General features: G+C 42.8%; 1 protein-coding gene across 2 annotated transcripts; it reads right to left on the bottom strand.

Moving 5' to 3' along the window:
* Positions 1 to 1100: 1100 nt before the first annotated feature.
* Positions 1101 to 13872, bottom strand: brinp3b (bone morphogenetic protein/retinoic acid inducible neural-specific 3b). Of its 2 annotated transcripts, none has more exons than XM_012826358.2 (8): positions 13147 to 13872; positions 12523 to 12800; positions 8908 to 9098; positions 8111 to 8301; positions 4913 to 5018; positions 4355 to 4591; positions 3806 to 4028; positions 1101 to 3212 (listed from the first exon to the last, which is right to left on the bottom strand). In XM_012826358.2, the coding sequence occupies exons 2-8, from the start codon at positions 12753 to 12755 to the stop codon at positions 2096 to 2098; spliced, it is 2298 nt and encodes a 765-aa protein (XP_012681812.2). In that variant the 5' UTR covers positions 12756 to 12800; positions 13147 to 13872; the 3' UTR covers positions 1101 to 2095. The 2 variants fall into 2 exon arrangements, with proteins under 2 accessions (XP_012681812.2, XP_031416081.1); XM_031560221.1 differs by having other exon boundaries at positions 8908 to 8999.
* Between the last annotated feature and the right edge of the window lie 7548 nt (positions 13873 to 21420).

Genomic DNA, 21420 nt, shown 5'->3' with positions numbered 1-21420 from the left:
CCTCTATAATGTATCATATGCTCTTCATAATGCATTTTAATGTCCATGGCTCCATGTCTTACAGAGGTATTAAAAGTGTAGAAACTTATAAGCTTAAAATCTAAAAAGGGCATTATTATAAAGTATAGTACCAAACATGTATGCAGAACATTCATTTAGTGTATATATATATAAATCATATAATGTAGTATGCATGTAAACATATATTTATAACATGTGTAATATATTATATGGGCATTTAACAGAGAATTATGATAGAATCATCATCATTTATTATGAATAAGATCATTCTTCAAAGTTGTTCATTCATAATGACACATCAATTATGAGCATATTGGAGCATTGATCTAAAGAGCACATGATAAAAAGCATTACAATCCATGTATTATTGTTTTATAAGTCCAGAAAGAATAATGTGTTGTTATATTGTATTTAAGATCATAGGCAGTGATTACAGATCACTGATTGAGCTGTGATCGTTCACCATGCCTGATGTTATGCCGACCATGTTAAACTGAAGTGACATTGATGAGCGTTGTGATCGAACCTGGATATGAAGCAAATTCAAATCAAACCTGTGTGCTAGTCCAACATGAAAGGTTAATGGTAAACCATAACCAATGATACATATTCCTCTGCTTGCCTCCACTTTTTCTTGCCAGTGTCATAACTGCCTTATACGCCAGTATTATTACATTTCATGAATGTAATTACGATCACTCAGTCACTCAAAAGGCCAATATTAAACAATATACTATTTACGTTGAGATGTACCATACAGTTTGGACACCAGCTTTGAGTAAAGCGCTACTGATGTGATAATAGCTTGTCTATTTTAAAGCAGTACAGTACAGACTTGTGAATACGACAGAAAAACATATTGTTGCTCTACTGGTACTACATCTCAAAAGAGTGCCAAAGCATGAGGCTGCCAATTATAATTTTGGTTTTAAATAGTTTTAAAAAGTTAATTTGTAACAACCAGGTGATGATAATGGTGGAAACGTCTGATTTATTCAATTCAATGCAATTGTATTTATATAGAGCCAAAAAAGGGCTCCATAAAGGCCCTCCTCCCACGCTGTCTGTAGCCTAGTTTTATTGAGTTATGTTTAGTTATGTTGGCTAGCTTGGTGCATAGGGATTTTTAGTTACACAAGCATAGTAAAGGTGGCAGGATACAATAGCAGTGCACAACTGGCTGGTGACAGCCTCAACACACGGCATATGTTGTCCCTGGGATCCGTAAAGGCACTCCTTCACAGTACAACATGCACTGTCTGTAGCCCACTCCTGCTCTACACAGCAACATGGCCAGCGAGAAGAAGTGATAAATGGTGCGAAAGATGAAAGGCGAAAGGTTTTTGTTGCATTATTCATGACTGTGGATGTACTAAATAGAGGAATGTCTTGAGTCTCTTTTCACAATAACACTATTGTATCCAGCACAACAAATATTTAACAGAACCACAACCAGCATTACTTTGATAGATTATATCAATTTGCCCGTCCACTTGACCATTATATCTGCAATGCACCTGAGACATTTGGGTCCCTATTAACTGCCCCCTGCCAACAACATCAACTGCCAAATGTGTAGGAGAAAACCTATTAAGAATGCTTTGTTTTAGCATAAATGTGGCAACACATATACTGTAATCATGCCTTTGCACAATATATGCAATGGAGTGGAAACAAAGGAATAATCAGTTACATAAATCTAAGAATGATAGATCATATTACTTTTACCTAAAACTTTAACCTGCCTAAGGCATGTAGAAAATTGTGAAAACTCAGTTAGGTGAATTATGGAAAAATATATTGAAAGAAGTATTATGCTTTTCTAACTACCGCTGCACTTAATATAAATGATGATAACTGTCTGGTTTTAGGGCATTATGGCTAGGTTTACAATCTAGGGGATAACAAAACCTCATGAGATATTTTGAAACTCTGTAATACACATTATAATGCCTTGTGCAAAGCATATGATGCAATGTAGACATGTATACAATGTATTATGAAGAGGGTATTCACAGGAAGTGTTACCAAAGGAAAGTTGCAACACTGGCAAAAAATATGCTGGACCTGCCTACTAACTACATAGCTTGGTGGGTTCATATTCCATAGAATATGGTTGCTTGGCATTGAATGTCTGTAGAGCTGTGAGTATCCGCACCACCTCTGAGCTGGATAGTTTTAAGCGGTGGCGGAGCAGGCAGGAGAACAGATCCAGAGGCTGAGGTCCAGGCGGGGACAGCCTGTTGACCCGGTGCCTGATCTCGACCAGCTGAAGCAGTGCAGTGTCCCGCGACCCCTGCGTGTACGGGTAGTCCAGCTGAAGAATCAGGTCTTGGATTGCCTCTGGGTCAAAGTGCATGCTGTAGCCAAAAAGCGTCATGCTGTTGATTTTCATGTAACCCAGGTTCTGGGAGGGATCGGTGACTTCCAGCGGCTCCAGGTACAACGAGCTGTTCCCCTGGGCCGAGTCAGCCCGGATTTTGCTCCTTAGGTAAAAGTGCACCGTCTCGAAGAAAGTCTTCCACCTGTTGCCTAAAGTCAGAGTCCAGTTGTAGCAGTACAGGGGGATATCAAGCTTAGTCTTCTCCCAGTTGGGGTAGCCGTGCTGGTTGATGGGCATGGTCCAGCTTTCAGAGTGGCTGCCCCCGAAGGGATTGACGTAAACAGACAGCACGGGCTCCAGGGTGCTGTTCTTGGTGTGGCATATCTGGAGCGAGAGGCCCAGCAGCATGTGGATGCGGTTGGACTTGAACTTGTTGCTCTTGAGCGTGAGCAGCATCCTCTTCCTCCACGACGGGTCGAACCAGGCATTGAGCCGCACGTCGTTGCTGACGAAGATGCCGTGCAGCGAGATGCGCCCGTCCCGCCGCTGCAGCAGGTACTGCAGCTCCACATCCCGCAGGTCCGTCTCAAAGCCCAGGTAGTGGTCCGAGGAGTCGGGCACCGCGTGTCGGCACGAGCCGTGGCCGAGGGTGTACCCAGGGTTGCAACCGGCACAGCGGGTACGGTTCTCCACGGAGCATGAGGCACAGCGAGGTCCTTCGCCCACTAAACATGGGGTTAGGCCCTGGCAGGGAGGATGCTCATATGGGCAGGTGCAGCTGTGGGTTTCCTCTGAGTACTGGCCAACAAGATTGTTCTCACTGCAGTACAGGATAGAGAGGATGTAGCTCAGCCAGTATCTGAAGGACCTGGGATAGAGAAGAGAAGGGATAGAAAAGAAAAGTGGTTTAGACTTTCCAGATGTGTTTGAGCAACAACAGGCTATAAATCAGACCTAACAATAACAGAAATGTCATGGCAGCAGTGGCGGTGCGCAATAAAAGGAACAAATTGGAGTAGTAAAAACAGAAAGTAGGTCACAGATGAATGGCTTGTGTTTGGGAAAACAGCATTAGGGAAAGTTCTTCATTGCATTATGAGAAACAAAATGTGACAATCCAACGTAACCTTTTGCAGTGAACAATCCAATGAAACCAGCAGAGACAGTAGCAATGATAGCCGAAGGTGTATTGCCTCATTATGAGAGCAGGCACAGCTATTTTCCCCTGCTCTCTTGAAAGCATTAACTAAGAATGATCCACAAGTGACTACCACAGGGTGCAATTTCACGCTTGAAAAAACTCTCAAAAAACATTAGTGCCTCACACACTCTGTCAGCATTTTTCACAGTCCACTAAAACATTCTGCACAAAAAAAAAAAAAAAAAAAACACTTGCATAATTATTACAGAAAGCAATGCCTGGAAACCTTGGGTTAACAAGTCTCCATAAATACACCGCACCTCTCCCTCTGCAGGACTATTTTGGGCTGAGTGTGGCATCTCTTGCTCAGGCTGAAAAGCTTGTTAGTGGTTCTCCGGGCCTTAGCGAGAAGCTGACTGGTGCTGGTCTCCAGCAGCCGATACCGATGCGTTAGACTGGCGTCGTTCCTCCAGAAGTGCAAGATGGCCGATGAGTTCAAGGCGTAATGCAACGGAAGCCGACCCACAAAGCTCTGGAACTCGTCTAAAGTAAGTAGATTACAATTAATTATTTAACTTCACATTATTACGTCAATTATTCATCCGTGCCATGAATCGAATGAATCTGAAGGTTTTTGACCGCTGAGACAGATCATTGTAAATTATTGGCCTCTACATTGGTATGTTGGTCTTCCAGTCCTGCGGAATGGTAGTTCTCTACCTTTAATGCAAGGAAGATTTCTTTTTTTTGGCTTCCAGCAAGTCACATGCTATGGCATTTCTTTCAACAGGAGAGTTTCACACATGCTTGACTCGAGTGAAAGTTCTCTACAGTGACTCAGCACAAGACAAAGAAACCGAAGGAGGTACCTGACTCTTCAAACCCTTGGTTTGCCACCCTCCAGGTCTCTTTAACGCGCAGTAGGTTGGCCTCCAGGGAATGCAACTCCTGCTCAGGGCAATTGCACTGTGGGAAACCGGGGTGACACTGGCACCAGCAGTCGTTCTGTCGGCAAACAAACTGGCCCTCTGCATTGCAGCCGATGTAGCCCAGGGCTGCCTGGATGAAGCTGTTTCTTAAGTAGGCAGGCAGAATGACCTGGAGTCCTGGGGGAGTGAGAGGATGGCAGAGAGAGAAGTCAACAATCCCACCAGGCTGTGCCTGCAGGAGTTCATTAGAGCCAGGTGCCAAACACTTAACAATTAACAATCAAGGTAATCATGAGACAAATGACTGAATGATTTAGGCAAACTCAAAATGAATTACTTTATCCATTACAAACAGAGTGAGTGGTGCCTTTTAAGGAGCACTGCCGCTTTGCTGAACTGTGTGTGGTCCCATGGTAACGATGCTAGTTTTGGGACTGGCGATATCTGTTAAATATTCAGGACTACTGTGGGATGCATAAATATAAGTGAGGGTTTCACCTTGCAAATGGACTTTGTTTTCAGGGCTGTGCACCAGTACAGAGCTGACAGAGTCAAGGTTGTCATAGTTACTGCATCCAAGGGGGCCCGTCCTCGTTTCAGTCACCTACAGACAAACAGAATGGTAATAATACCATTTTAATGAGATATGAAAATATGTTCATTTAAGAATAGATGGTAAAAGTGAAATAATTAATTTAGACATCATTCTGGCTTTTGTGTGTGTGTGTGTGTGTGTGTGTGTGAGAGAGACAAGGACAGTGTGTGTGTGTGCGTGTGTGCATGTGGTGCTTGTGAGTGTTAGTGTCTGTGGGGGTTGGCAGTACCTTTTATACCCACTGTGAGACAACACACTGTTGTGTTTTGATATGCAAAAACTGTCGGGACTCATCACTCCTTCTTTCAAAAAGCAATCAAACTTAATTTTAACAACACAAACAGTGATTTCAAGGACGGTGAGAGATGGAGAGAAAGCAAGCGAAAGAGTGAGAGAAAGAGAGAGCTGGGGAAGTAAAAAAAGGGGGAAGAAAGAGAGAGGTAAAGAAAGAATTGCAACTCCATCAAACCCGCTACAGGCTGTTGTTGTGTGATGTTCCTACTAACGCATCTGCAGCATGATTCATTGGAAAGGTCAGAGGGTGCAGGTCCCAGTGCATCAGTTCTCAACAAATGCTGAATGGAGACTAATTAACAGCCCAAATGAAAAAGTATACTTAGTGTCAACGTAAAAAAAAAAACAGAACTCTTGAAAAAGAATCCCTGTCCTTACTGCAGCTGATTAAACATGATGCAATCCTTTTGTTCTTACAAGGGCTGTAGTACAGGAGAAGCACCGGTTTTTATTAAAGGCTAGCAAAGATTTTTTTTCTGGTATTTACTGATATATTGGTTCCTTTCTACCTAGAATTAATACAAAATTATGACCGTGTCCTTTCTTCAAAAAATTCAGTAGGAAAAAAACAGAATGGATGGTGTGAATTAGTGTTCTGATCTGGTCTTCTATACTAGCTTTCTAATTAAAGAAGCTGCCAGAAAACAAGGAATCCACACAGACACTGTCTGACATTACAGTGCTTCCCACACCTCAAAATCAATGACTGAGGAATCGTTCATGTCATCCTCCTCCCTGACGAACTGTCCGAATAGTTTTTCCTATACAAAGATGAATAAGAAAGGGGCCGCTAACAAAAACCATAACCCTGAAGCTGAAAGGGGCTGTGTCTGCACTGTAAAATGTCACACTGTGACTGACGTATTCATTTTTGTGCCTGCACCGCAGTCTCCTGCTGTCATATTTAATTTGAATGAAATTCAGTGGCAGCATTTGGGCGATAAAATGGCAGGTGGTGAGAGCTTTGGCTCACTGCATTCTACACCTCAGATTCTTCATTAACTGAAGACAGTTGCTAAGAACAAATGTCATGCTAAGCCAGTGTTCCCAGCTTTGTACCCGACTCTGCCTCTCAGTGTAGGTCCCCATGGGAAAAGCAGCCACATCTTGCTTTCAATGTATCGCATCTCAGTTCGGGCACTCTTGCAACCTTGCGACTACAGAGCTACCACTCTGAAAACCAACAGTTCCCCCCATATTGTCTTCATTGTTTAGTGAAAAGTGGCGAATGATTTATCTGAAATCATTTGATACAGAACAGACAGCCTTTTAGTGCAGCTCCATTACTCCCTGCAAAACTGGCAGCAAAGGATTGAATACTCTTCTCCCATTTGATCCAGAGAGAACAGAGAAAGACCTGCCTGCACGCATAATATAATGCACTAACCACCACGCAAGGCAAACCACAGTCCAGGATGCCTTGACTTATACAACCTGCCAGTATAATAAAGATCAATATGCACAAATGAACATTCATATACACTGCCTCATAGATCCTAATTCAAAGTCTAAATGTACAGTATTACCTCAAAGCCCATTCTAATCTCTCATCCAACAGCGTATCCATTTGTCTCATAATAAGAGGTAATCAAGACAAGGCTGCTTTTAACATTACTATAACCTGTTCATATTTCATCCATGTCTCCAGTGTTTGACATTTTGCTCATAATTGAAAGAGCTAACAAATGGAATTACCTAAAGCAGAGTAGAATATGAATGTAATCAAGCCGCATATGTATCATTCTTTCATAGGTCAAGTGCCAAAGGCAGTAGCTGATTCTCCCTTTCATCTTGACAATGTCTTACCCTAGTATCATTTAAATGTCCTGGCATATCCTGACAATAAAATATTTTTTAGCCACTGTAAGCAACTGAATGTAGCGTGTGTAATCAGCTTATGTCATTCAAAGACAACATTTTGTTTGCCAAGCAGAGGAAGATATTAAACAGCCCTTGTGCACTTGCAAGAAAGATATAGTAGCAATTACCCAGATACTTTGAGCAACTGTTAGAAATCAGGTGAGACAGAGAGCTGTTCAGAGTTGTTTAGACATTTCTTATGCAAGGGGATATTAAGTAAATGTAATATAACTAGGGACCTTGATAACTTAAACCAAGATCTATAAAACTGTCCCTGGTCTAAATAAGTGTGAGGTAGTCCTGTTCCATTATTCCAGATATGTGTAGGTCTCAAATCATTGAGCCCAAAGGCCTGAAAGTCAGCTTACCTAGTGGGTGTTTTGTTCTAGAACCAGCCTAGGCACTGGTGAAGTCTGCTCAAGTTTTGCTTTTCTTTTTACTTTGAAGTGGTAGGGTAGTTAAGAAACTAAGAACAAGTTCAATCCAGGAACACCCCAATACAAATGAAAGATTACCACACTTCTATGACAAATGCTGAACAACGTGAACCCTCGCACATGCCGAGCAACACACAATGTAAGTGTCCAAATTGTGAACCAATAGGAAAGAGGAAGTGCACTATCCAGTTAACTACACCACAGGTAAGTAAGTGACGTCATCAGGAAGTCAGCTCTTACTAACCATACTAGTTAGATAGGTAGGTAGATAGATAGAAAGACACATAGATCCGTAGATAGATAAAGGGTTAGGTAGGTAGGTAGATAGAAAGACACATAGATCCATAGATAGATAAAGTCAATTTTTACATAAAGTGCTGATTTACATGAACGCAAAAGCATTAAAGGACCCATTTCAAACCAGGAGGAAAACACACCTCCACTTCCCAGTGTCGTCCTCCCGTTCCCCAGAAGCAGTTTCTCCACTGTGTGTCTCTGACGGTGTTTTACCTTGATGGCAGAAGAGGCGATCTGAAGGTGGTGCAGCTTGCGCAGTGTGCTCTCTCTGTCGATGAAGTAGGAGGCAGCCAGCTGGTGAAGAGCCTCCAGGGTCAGCGCTGAGGTGCTGTTCAGATCGATCCCAACCTCTGGGCCTCTGCTCAACTTCCTCTGGTCCACAAAAATGGTCAAAGACTCCTCTCCTGACAACCCAACAGAGAGGGGTAATTTAATGCTTTAGACTTATCGCTTCACCGGATATCTTGATTCAAATTGACTTAGACCACAGTTCAATGTTTAGACACTTTGTTGGTGCTTCTGTGGACCCTGGAAATTAGCACACTGATGTTAGCATCACAGGCAATATTCTTTACCAATGGAGCTACATAAGTTACTGTAAACAGCCTCTTTGCAGTGTATCTAAACTGAGGCTGAATTAAAAAGGTTGTTTATTTGACCACAGGCAACAGTATGAATCTCATATCAAGAATGATCCCCTTTGAAGTGCAGGGAGGACTGGACATTTGGAGTCGTGCATCTTAAATAAATGTAAAATTAGACCATTTCATTTAGTTGGGAGGCATGTGTAGTTTATGAAAGAGAGATGGGAATAGACATTGCCTATTCAGAAAGTTGTTTTCATTAAATCTGGAGAAAGAATATCTATTGCAGAATTTACTCTAAAACTCTAAAACATATCCATCAGATGTTGATATCCTTGGAGAATGGAATATGCTATGCTCATCTGAACAACATCAGCTCTGTTGTTTTGCCTGTAGAACATCAAAACCGTATTTGTCTGTCTGTACCTCCCAAAGTGGCGGAGAGCAGGAAGTGCGTCCCATACTTCTTGATGATGTTCTCTGTTATCTTCTGCAAGGTGGGCCTTCGCCCCAGCAATCTGATGTTATGGAGAAACTCTGGGTCAAGAGGGGCAGCCACTCCATTGCTCTCCTGTCTCTCCAAGGCCATGCTGTTAACCCTCCATCTCCCAAACTCCCTGCGAAGCAAGGTAAACGTTGAATGCAGCATCGACACTGGGTGGGGGGGGGGGAATAACCAGGACAATATGCAATGTGGAGAAAAGCAGAAATGTAATCAGCAATATGCAAATCAGATTGATCTCCCCACCCTCAGTGTTTCGCCAACTCCCAGAGAATCATAGTGCTTATTCTTTTTCCACACAATTTATCTTCACTGCTGTGGTAAATCGGGCACAGTGGGTGTAGCTTGATTGTGCTGTGACTTGAATCTCCCGGCGAACCGACAGGGGTAAACTTACCCATCCACGGAGACTTCTGTCCTCCGCAACACAGCATGTTGCAGGATATTAAACAGCTGGGCTGGAAACTTTGTTTCATTCTGGCAAGTTTAAGTTTTCCATAATGAGATGTTTGAGAGACTCTGCCCACAGTTACCCCTGTGTTTCCCAGGAAACAGATCTGTTGTTTGGTCTTACACGTGGGATGGGAGTGGGAGTGGAAGATGGGGCTTCAAGAGATCAAAATTGCTGTGAGATGAGTCTGACTCCTGCTGACATTTAGCTGAAAGATCACCTCATTGAATAACTAGTCTCCTGTCACGCTGACAGTAATTGTCCAGAGCCTACATTCAATAGGTTTGAGTACATTTGCACACTGCAAGTGTGTGTAAGCTGCACTTAGCCTTTGTTTCCAGAGAAATACACACACGCACACACTTGCATGTATGCACACCCACACACAACATTTGAGTTAGAGGACAAACTGCAGTGCTAGTCATCTCAAGTTTCCTCTCTATCCAGGCTGACAGAGTGTTCTTCTGCCCCAAGGCCCAGTGCTTTTTGTTTAGTGCTTCAGAGATCCTCCCCTCCCACTCACTGTTTACAGAGAATGCCAACTGAACGTGTGATAGGTTAACACAGGGCTTAATCTACATCATTCATACATAATGGAACATGCCTTGTAGCCCCAAGATAATCTCTAGGTGATTAGCAGCAGGTTTTCACAGAATTTTACAGCAATGCAGTGCCTCATTCACTCTTGTCTTTAGCATCTCCAGAAGACATAAGGAAAAATATCACACTAAAACTGTTACTATCTTTTTGCCCTTATGGACCACAAAAGAACTTGAAGATGTGAAACTTACAAAACTTGCTATTTTGCAGAAATTGTCGGTTTGCCCCCAACCTCTGGGTCAGCTCAGCAAGCTTTTCAAGCCTTCTCTACAATCAGATGTCCTTATGGGCCGTTAAAGCAATCCTTGTTCAAATGCCAAGAAAGTCAAAAAAGAGAAAGAAAACCTCCAACTCACAAAAAAATCAAAACTCCTAACCACGCTGTTACTTATCCTTGTAACTTGAAAGTACAATGATTTGCCCTGTTTCCATGGGAGGGTGGGGGGGCAATCATTTCAGTGTCTCTGAAACACAAAACAGCGAATGATCCGCCAGTGGATGGATGGAGTGTATCATTATAGCCAATCAGCCTAACGAGGCCTGAGATGAGTGGCTCTTGGAGGTGCTTGACGGGCACTACACACATGCAGAGGGCCATCCAGCAGCCTCTTCCCCATGAGGGAGCACGAGTTGACAGAGGGACGCTCAGATGGAGAGGGCTTTGGCAGCCACCAGTGGGGACCTGGGGCTATGTCTAATCAAAAGGCAATAGAGGGGACCACAGGCAATAGAGATGGAGTTCAGCATGGGGTGGGTGCTCTGGGCGCTAAGGCCAGTACTCTAATCAGCGCTGCTATATGTTGTTGCACACAGAATACATGGTGAAACATCTGAGAGTGGTTACGTGCTCTGGTATATCCTTATGGCTTACAGTTCTTACATATATTAGATATTGTTGCCCTATTTTAATAATAAATCTATGCTGTAACACAGAAATATGTTATACTTTTATCTTTAAATGATCACAAATGAAAAAAATATTTCATAGATTAATTAAATAATGAATGTCTATGAAAATTACAAAAATACAGTTACATGTCAGGTATGACTGATTACTTATAATAATATAAAAACTATCAAATTATTACTCTAATACTACGTAGGCCTACTGTTAGCAATTTCCTATTTGCTGCAATAATAATAATAATAATAATATCATCATCATCACAGCCAACATCTGTCGACAGAAACACAGGGTAAACTCTTACAGAAGCTAATGTATACTTGTTATTGTTGAACAGCTATTCATGTGGAGCTCCATAAAAAGTATTACGGTACAGATTAACTTTAAACATGTGCGATATGGTCTAATGGAGTGGCAGTAAAGGTTGTGTCTTCTGTTCATTCTAGTATTGACACAGCTGTAAAAGATCTACTGGCTATTTTATTTCCTTGTGTAACAGTAAAATCCTGATTCTTTTGTACAAAGGTAAGTGCTGGAATACTCATTACAGTCACACAACATATAACATAATGATAATATATTTACTCTTAATGCATTGCTAGGCATATATTCATATGATATACGTTAGTTTCTATTTGTTACTGTTTATCTAAATACTATTTCACAACACAGTCCTGTACATTCAGATATAGTCTAGATAACATTTTGAGGATGCCTTTACAGTATAATCCAACAGCAACACATTTTGATGTCCCCCTGATATGATGACTGCATGTGATGTGTTTACTGGCACAGTCATTTTCATGCCAAGCACCAGTAATTTCAAATAGGATCTCAACTTCAGAGGACCTGAAAATGCTGAGAAGCAAACATCTTGCTATATTAAGGCAAAAGCATGGTACAGATGGATAGCATTCTGTGTGTGTGTGTTTTTTTTTTAAGGATGGTCCTGTTCATGAGAGACGTCTGCTATTTTATTGGGTTTGTCCCAAGGCATTGATTTCCCTAGAGATTACAGGACTGGTAATTGTATAACAGAAATGTAAAAAATCATTTTCATCTGCCAAAATAACATCTCAGTATGAAGAGATATAATTAATCCCTTTATCAAAATGGCTTGTGTTGACTTGTTGATCAGGGTGAAATGATGATTAGGCCTTGCCAGTTTGATTATCAATATTATTATGAAATGAGAAGGTTTTTGCCTTAACCACTAGGGGGTAGGAACACATTAGATGGAAAGACCAGCTGAGCTGTACAAATATGTCCCATAGAGTATATTTTTGTTTTAACTGTGACTCTAGCGATATGTTTTGTACATCTCTTATTCATCCTAGATTACTAACAATATGATATGAAGAAGTTACCACGTAACCACATGCAACAGCACAACACATTCAAATGCACAATTGCTCGAAAGTTATGATGCAGCACATTTACTGACTGATTAATTGTGTCCCCAAGTTGACACAGACAAGTATGGTAGGTTCACTGAATAGACATACAAGAGAGCCTACAAATAAAATGTTAAGGTGCTAACAACATGACTCCAGATCAATATGCGAGATCGTTCTTGCATCTCACCTGTAAATCTTGTATCTCGTTGTAAAGCCATGTTCGTATCGTTCCGTGAACTCAGTGAACTCCTGTGCGCGGTGAAACGGTCCTTTATCCGAAAGGAGCCAACTCAATGGGTCAGCGGCATCAACGAAGGCTGCCGCGGTAGCTATAGCCCAGCAGCAGCGTAGGGTGAGTACCATTCCCTCCCATCGGAGCATCTGATCAACCGGTCTAAGACCAACACTTCGACCGTGCATTCTTCTCCCAAGGACTCTTCATTCTTTCAAATGTGTCTCTGTACCCTATTGTAATTAAATACACATATTCGATGTGAGCCATATCGCTTTAATTATCAATTTCAAAAGCATACAGACTGCTGAATTCCATCAACTTTGCTAACAACATGCCGCGACAGTGTGGAGTAAGTTCATTATATAGTAACATTTAAGCCATAGGCATTAACCAAAACATTCCGTGTGAATCGGCTCGGAAGTTGAACTTCTCATGCATTGCCGCCATACACCAAGTTATGTTATAGTCTGTAGAGTAGCCTGCAAGCAATATGGTAACCAATTGGGTATAATGATGAAATGTATTATTGTTAAGACCAACATTGCGTTATTTTTTACAAGTAAAGCATTTATTTACCAGAGAGTGCAGCCGTATAATTTCCTCAAAAGGGATACCATCCGTGTACACAGGTGAGGGACCCGTAAAAGGGCACCAGTTTAAATTCGCTCCTTGTTTGCGCACCTTTCCAAGTTAGAAGGATGGTTTCCAAGAACTGATACGAAACGATGCGAATAAAAACTGGTCGACTACAGCGTTATGTGTAAGTTTTAGGCTTTCATAAGAAGCGAAACTTATTTCTTCCATTGATTACTTAGACAAAGTATTTTGAGTATGCGGAGTATTCCAACAGCCGGAGAGAGAGAGACCAACACTCCAGTTCACTCAGTAGGCTTTCAGCGATACCGATTTATTCATGTTCAACGCGCTCTCCCCTCCCCGCATTGGTTGCGTGCATGTGAAAGAGGAGGGGGGCGTTGTCGTTCAAGTTAGTCACAGGCTATCTCCGTATCATTTAGGTTACTGTCACCATAGTCTACTGCTGATGTATCGACACGAGTCGATTGCTTTTTTTGATTTTGGCATCAAACTGTAATGTCGGTGGGTTCTTCGACGATGATGACGTGCCAACAACGTGTTGTTTGACTGCAAGCCTTTTATTATGAGAGTAAACAGGCAGGTAACATTGATACAGCCAGGGAAAAGCAAGGGGCAGGTCTAACTTTGACATAACAAAGACACAAACGGTGACATGAGGAGATAATGCTAAACTAACACAGGGAACTACAGGCATCCAACAGCAATAAACACAGATGAAATGTTAACAGGCACACAAGCTAACATTACACAGACGGGGGGGGGGGGCATGAGCTACATTCTGAATCGGAACATTTACACAGAATTAGCACACTCAGTTCAAGGTGCATAGCATAGGCTTACCGTGAGCTCCCCACAGTCTTTCACTTAATGCAGAAGCTTCTCTAACCCCCTGCACATTCCACAGCCCCCACCTAATTGTCCCCAACATACACACACATAGTCTCTGAGGTGCTGGGGAAGCTGGTGCTGTCATGGAGACCATCCCGGTAAGTCGGTAGGGTGCAAGCCGGTCTCGGTGGAGTACCATTGCCCTGTTCTGTCTGACCAGCTGGAGCCCAGTCTTGGTGACCCTGAAATGGTCCCTACCAAGCCATAGACCAGCTGAAGGACTTTCGAGTGCAGCTGTAGAGGCACCAAGACCTGAGGGGCGTCGGAATGTCCCCCATGAGTCTGCTAGCGCCGATGCAGGAGCCCATCCTGGCTGGTGAGGCAGGGACACTGAGAGTAGGGGGCCTTGGTCTCAGGATCTAGTGCTGAGACGGCAGCCCACGGTGGTCATTGGCCCGCCCCCATTCAAGCCCGGACCTGGGAGAGGACGTGGTTCTGGCTCTGATCTCGGCAAAGCTGCTGGGAGTCAATGAATACCCACCTACTGGTGTCGCTGTTGGTGTCTGGTGTCTGGTGATGGTGATGCAGGGGACCCTTGGGCTGACGGCAGTGATGTGGAAGCCCCTCTGGTCAGCAGCAGCAGTGCGGAGAGTCTACTGGCCAGCGCCATGCCTCTGCCAGCGGCATGAAGTGTGCCAGGGCTTCAGAGCCCAGAAATAGCCAGGCACATTCACCGTGGCCAGCCGGTCCAGCCCAATGAAGCATGGGTCCTGGATGTTGGACAGCCAGAACTGGTGGGGGATGCTCTACCAGCAACCATCACCTGCAATGACTTCTTCCCTTGGATTTATGCCCGCTTTCCTGTGACTGTGGAGATGCTGAGCGTGGTTAATTCACAGACTTGCAGTCTCAGCTCACCTGTCCCAGGCAGTGTTCTGGGTGGAGCAGGCAGATGGTGGACCCAGCGTTGACTGCAATGGAGTGCCCTCCAGGTCGCAGCCAATGTATAAGCCATGCGCCAGGGCGTGTCGTGGAGTCAGGGCTGGGCAATGGCGTCTGATGTGGCCCGGCTCGCCACAGCAGTAGCACCCCTCTGTGTACTTCACTGCCGCTCTCTGCGGCCCTTGAAGACACTAACTCAGGGAACTACACAGGCATCAAACAGTAAGAAACATAGATTAAATGATAACGGGCACAGACGCTAATATTAGACACAAAAGTGTGACTGGGGCTACATTCTAATTTGGAATATTTACACAGAATTAACACACTCAGTTCAACGTGCAAAGCATGCTGGAAGCTCCCCACAGTCTTTCTCTTGTGTAACGCGGAAGCTTCGCTAACTCCCTGCACGGTACAATACATTTCACATGCTGTCTATTTTATTGGACTGTTGGAACTTTTCTAATAGACAGTGTTTTAGTTGGAGTGTAAGATAGCTGGCTCTTTCTCAGTAGCCTATGGTTTCTCTCAATGAAACCAAAGAGGTAACGCATTCCCTTAGATACATGTAAGATATTCAATTTTTGACAGGAAATACGATCATGTAACAAGCATCCATTTGGAATCTTGGCTCTGTTTTAGAATGTTAGACTCAGGGTTGGGGTATCCATGATCCATATGACTACAGAGATTAACCCTTGTGTTGTGTTTCGGTCAAAAAATACCGTTTTGAGACTTTAGTCTTTAATAAAAAAAAAATTCTGTCATTTTAAACTCACAAAGATTCATGACATCCCTTACCCCTACCTACTTGAATGGATAGATAAATTATAGTAAGTTTTTTTTCTTCAAATAATTTAACATAGTTACATTTGTTGTGTCTCCAAAATGGCCACACCTTTAAAATGAATGATTGAGTTTAATACTTTAGTTTTATGAGTGAAAATAAAAATGTGTCAGATTGTTGCCACATTTAATGCAGTCAGTTTGGTGTTGATATGAATAGATGTGCATCATCATGAATCACACCGGTCACTGGTCAACACAAGTGTAATTATGTTGTAAATGTACAGGTTTTATAGTGTGTATTTTATGCATATCAATGTGTGTTGTTAATTGTTAAATACATCGTTAAATACACAAAATACTAATAATCCTGATATTTAGATTAGCACTTGTAAAAATGTAGTGAATTTCTCTTATTTTGAAAAAAAAAACAAAAAACAAGTTGTACATCATTAAAAGGAGGCTGTAGAAATGATGTATACAAAATTGTCATACAGACAAATACTTTCTTCTTTAGAAAGGTTTAAATCAAAATGAAATGTTTACAAAAGCATTATTAACAATGAAGCCAGGCCGGAACACAACATTTCCAACACAACATAAGGGGTTAATGTTGTCAATCAAACCTAAACAAGGAGACTAAACTACCAAACCACCTTGACCCTGGACCTTTTTGTGAGTGAACTGAGTGGATTGCTTGGGTCTGAGACTCTGGACATGTTGAGACATTTCCTCCGAGGTCAGCCTTATTACATTTAATTTCATCTCTCCGTGGCTGTGTGTACATCCCCATTAGTAGTAGATCAACAACCTAGTTATTAGGACCAATTTGAGTGTTACCTCGAGTGTTTTTAGGACCAATTTGTTATAATGGACCAAGGAAAGCTTTGAGTAGTAAGGAAAGAAAGAGTAAATTGTAGAGTGTGACCTATTCTCTCTCTCTATCTAACTCTCTCTCTCTCACTCAGACACAGACACACACACACACACACACACACACACACACACACACACACACACACACACACACACACACACACACACTGAACATACATGATAGTGAGTGAGTGAATAGAAGCCCATGATCATGAGTTGGAAAACTTGCTAATACTGTTCAGATAAAACGAAGCAATCAATCTGAAATATGAGATCTACAAATGTGCACAAAATTGCCAGATATCACCCAGTCAACAGAGAGACGTTTCCCATCAACGTCTTCGAAGCTCTGCATGAGATTTGGAGAGAAAAAAGGGTTGTTATGCTTGCTGTCTGAAGATGATATCTAATGATATGGAAGTCTGGAAGCCTTTGCTTGTGCAGCTAAAGAAATGCATTAAATATTCAATTTCTCCGCACCATAATTTGTGCACGGAGAAGGAAAGGGAAAGGGAAGCAGACGAAATGAGTTTCCCTCAGGGCAAAAGACTGTTACATTTTCTTGTTCTCTTTGCCTTTGTTGTCTGCATTGACAGTAATTGAAATGTTCCTAAACCTCCTTTCTCTCTCTCCATCTCTCTATCTCTCTCTCTTTCTCTGTCATGCGCACACACACATCCACCCCCCCCCCCCACACACACACACACACTCATACACACACACACACACACACACACACACACACACACACACATACACTCACACATACACTCACACTCACACACATACACACACACACACACACACACACACTCACACACACACACACACACACCTCCACCCACACACCCACACACACTCACACACACACACACACACACACACACACACACACACACACACACACACACACACCTCCACCCACACCCACACACACACACACACACTCACACACACACACACATACACTCACACCTCCACACACACGCACATACACTCACACTCACACACACACACACACACACACTCACACTTTCCTTTTTTCTATTTCTTCTGTCTCTCTTTATGTTATCTCACCAAAAACAGTCATGTGTCTCTCTCTGTCTGGCTCTGCACTGTATTTTCCACCATCTCTATCAAATCCCTCTCTCTCTCTCCTTTCCTCCCATCTGTACCTCGACTTCATTGGTTCGAGAGCTTAGGGATGTGGTCAGTGTTGATTATGCGTGCGTTAATCATCTCCTGCAACTCCGCCGCTCTAACTGCATGGATGAGCCAGAAGGAAAGAGTACATCCTGCACACATGGGAGGGCGACTGACGTTATTTGACATGACATCCTTGTGTGAGCAAAATGCAGACCAACTAATCATCGAGAAAACTCTGTTTTTTTTTTCTCTCACATAGAGATGTCTCGAGGTCATATATGGCATCACACATGAAGCTACACACTCTGAGATGCCGACTGTCAGTGGTATGAACTATCTCCATTGCTGCAGGTTTGAATCCTTATTCAGTACATTGTGCATCTTCCATTGTGCATCTTCCAGTCCTTTGCTATTTAAAGATGCCATACAGTACATGCTATTGGTTTCTCAAGTTAAAACATGGATACCTCTGCTATTCCAGCAAAGGCACGACTGCAGAGAGGCTTGCTTAATTCAGGGCAGAGAGTTGGTGAGACCTTGTGACTTTTGTCAAAGCGCAGTCTCGATTGCTTATGTTGCTATTTTTGCAGCATCTCCAAGTGTGCCCGTCTATACTGGAACAGAGCCGTGACCTAGAATGCTCTGAAGTGTGCGCGGAGGATGTGCTCGCAAAAAGGAAAGAGACCCAGACACAGTCCCTCAATGGCCGCATGCCCTCCCATTTGACCGAGCTTGCAGTTCAACTGGCCCTGTTCCAACCTGTTTAGAATTTGAATTTGCTCACTTGTGTGGGTACATTAACCATTATAGACACAGGCCTCTACGTATATGTAGACACTGGTTAAAAAAATCATCAGATAAGTACTGAGGACATAGCAACGTAAGGTCGGGGAAATGTGTTGGTCTACTTGGTGTTTTGTTTTCAGTTCAGTTTGTATCCACAGGGATTCATTTAATTACATTGTAAATTGGTATAAGTGTGGTATTTACTCCCTGCATTCATACACTTTACAATGGCATTCCAATGAAGAGGGTATAAACCCAAAGTGGGCATGTGAAAAAGAGAGCCAGAGCAAGTAGTTAGAAGAGTGGCTCTCCTATACTTATCCTCTCCCTGCTTCAGTCTGCCAAGTTCCCAGCTGAACTGTTGACAGTTACTGCTCTCTGCTTACAGAAAATGAGGAATTCTGTAAGTTGCAAGAACAAATAAAACAGTGCAAAATAAATGCCGGTCGAGCATAAATACAAGAATGCCCCTTTATCGTGCTTTGTTTTGCTCTGCCACATTCTTTGATTATCCTCTGCCTTTCAACAAATTAAACCCGGACAACATGCTGGGAAGAGATATTGATTTGCTTACTCAGCCTCTGTTTGGATGTGGAGATACTAACACTGACAAAACCAAGGAGAAAAAGAAAGCTGGAGGGGACAAATATTGGTAAAATGGAGGACATTCCTTTAAAGGTCGACCACTGCAGTACATGACATTATACTGGGAATATTTATCAGTTTTATCCGGTTACAGAGCAATAGACACAGGAATTTCACTTTAATTGTGAAATGCCACATTTATTATCTGCTTTAAAATGTTCATGTTGGCATACAATGCTTTAGTGTTCAAATTAGGAACTGATCATTACTGGTCATTGCACATAGTACAAGAACTGAGACAACGAAATGCAGGTTAGCATCTAACCAGAAATGCAAAAAAGCAGTAAAAGTGCAGAGTATGTGCATATGTAAAGTGGTAATATGTAAATAAATAGGATATGTACAGTAGGGAGTAAGATATGGAGTATGAACAGTATTGATAGAAGAATAGCAGTAATAGAAGTAGGTAGTGCAGATATGATAAGTATATATAAAGTGCAGGTGTAAGTATAAGTGATGGTAGTAAATTAAATGAAAATGAGAAAAATGAGATGCAGTTTGTGAGGATGCTCTCGATGGTGCAGCGGTAGAAGTTCACCAGAATCTGAGGACACAGACGGGCCTTCTTCAGTCTCCTTAGAAAGAAGAGACGCTGCTGTGCCTTCTTGACCAGGGTTGAGGTGTTGAGTGTCCAAGAGGGGTCCTCAGAGATGTGGACACCCAGGAACTTGAAGCTGGCGACACGCTCAACCTCCGTACCGTTGATACGGATGGGGGTGTGTGTGCCACCTTTCTTCCTGAAGTTCACAATGAGCTCTTTGTGATCAGTCTCAATGTCTCAAATGTTTGATATTTGAATGAGCCTAGCAAACTACAGTATATTGTCAACATTATCAAATATGAACAAAAAATAGCATTAGCAGAGTCATTCTCATTCCTACTGGAAGTGTTAGATCATTAGGAAGGTGAAGCTCTAAACACATCAGAAAATTATCTTCGATTCAGTTTTCCGATATAACGCTTCTCACCTAAAACACACCCATGAAGAGTTTCAACACTGTGGGGTCATTGTGGGGCAGATTAGACCACTGTGGGATCCCTGTGGGGCATATTACACCACTGTGGGATCATTGTGGGGCAGATTAGACCACTGTGGGGTCATTGTGGGGCAGATTAGACCACTGTGGGGTCATTGTGGGGCAGATTAGACCACTGTGGGATCCCTGTGGGGCAGCAGGAGTTTTATACAGTTCTGATTGTTCCCATCTGGGTCTCACCTGCTCGTGTTTGGCTGTGAGACTCTCTCCAGTTCCTGGCAGTGTGTGCTGTGGGATCTGGGTCGAACACCGTCACCAGCTAAAGATGATCTAATTGGTGGCAAATAGCTGGGGGTCAGCATGCGCGGCGATGTCAGGGCCCGGGCCACAAACTCTTTCTCCATTGGCCCAGGAACTGAGGCCCTGCAGCTCCGTCCCCATTATGTGTGTTGCCTCAGAACGTGGCCCAGACCTCAGGGGCGATGGGAACACCGCTACAGGCTCTTCACGCTCAAATGAGCCCCCATGTGAAATGATGCAACTTCCATGGGTCTGATGTGAAGACATCAAGAGTTGTATGACAGTAAGAGCAACATACTGGTAGATGCTTTATGCTCTCAAGTGCACCAGGTTCCACGCGGTATGTGACAAGCACTGTTAAAGTGACTTCCAAAAAAGATGAATCAGCATTTACTTGAAAGAATTCTGCAGAGTAGTGTAAGAAAAAGGAAGTTTCTTTTGTGGTTGGTGAAGCAATTTGTCCAGTAAATTGCAGTAAAGTGCAGTAACAAAGCATGTGCAACATACTCCGGATTCAGTGGTGCAGATCTGAACAACAAGCATCTTCAACTCTAGCCATATATACTGTTTAAGACACCTCCTAGGCTTTTAATGTAAATGCGCTAAGCTTCTAATGCAAACAGGTCTGGCAACCTTTTGCTGTTCTGTATGATAATCAGGTTTCTCTGACCGGCTGCCTGAGAGGGTTCTCAATGGCCTACCCCATTCCCATACTATGATTAATTGCAGTCACTCACACCTCAGTTTGCTTCCTGACCCCAGGTGTCTGAGCAAATCCAGTGTGGGTACCTTTCCTTTGTTACCACGATAAGATTACCAATTTGGATATTATGCTGGCCAACTTTTGTGGTTACAGCAGCTGCTTGATCAGGAATCTCATGTTCACTCACAGGATATACTGTAATTTCTTACATCAGATACTGCTGTTTAGTGTGCGATATGCCCGAGAGCATGTCATCCACTACTG

This window comes from Clupea harengus, chromosome 22, assembly GCF_900700415.2.
Source record: "Clupea harengus chromosome 22, Ch_v2.0.2, whole genome shotgun sequence".
Taxonomy (NCBI): domain Eukaryota; kingdom Metazoa; phylum Chordata; class Actinopteri; order Clupeiformes; family Clupeidae; genus Clupea; species Clupea harengus.
Note: the sequence above shows the minus strand (reverse complement) of the source record. Positions and strands in the feature narration are given on the sequence as shown.

Excerpts from the sequence above, each read along its gene's own strand:
- brinp3b (XM_012826358.2), bottom strand. The coding sequence starts at position 12,755 with ATGCACGGTCGAAGTGTTGGTCTTAGACCGGTTGATCAGATGCTCCGA. Across the intron at positions 5,019-8,110 it reads TCGCCTCTTCTGCCATCAAG|GTGACTGAAACGAGGACGGG; the intron begins GTAAAACACCGT and ends GTTTGTCTGTAG. Across the intron at positions 4,029-4,354 it reads CCAAGGGTTTGAAGAGTCAG|ACGAGTTCCAGAGCTTTGTG; the intron begins GTACCTCCTTCG and ends TACTTACTTTAG.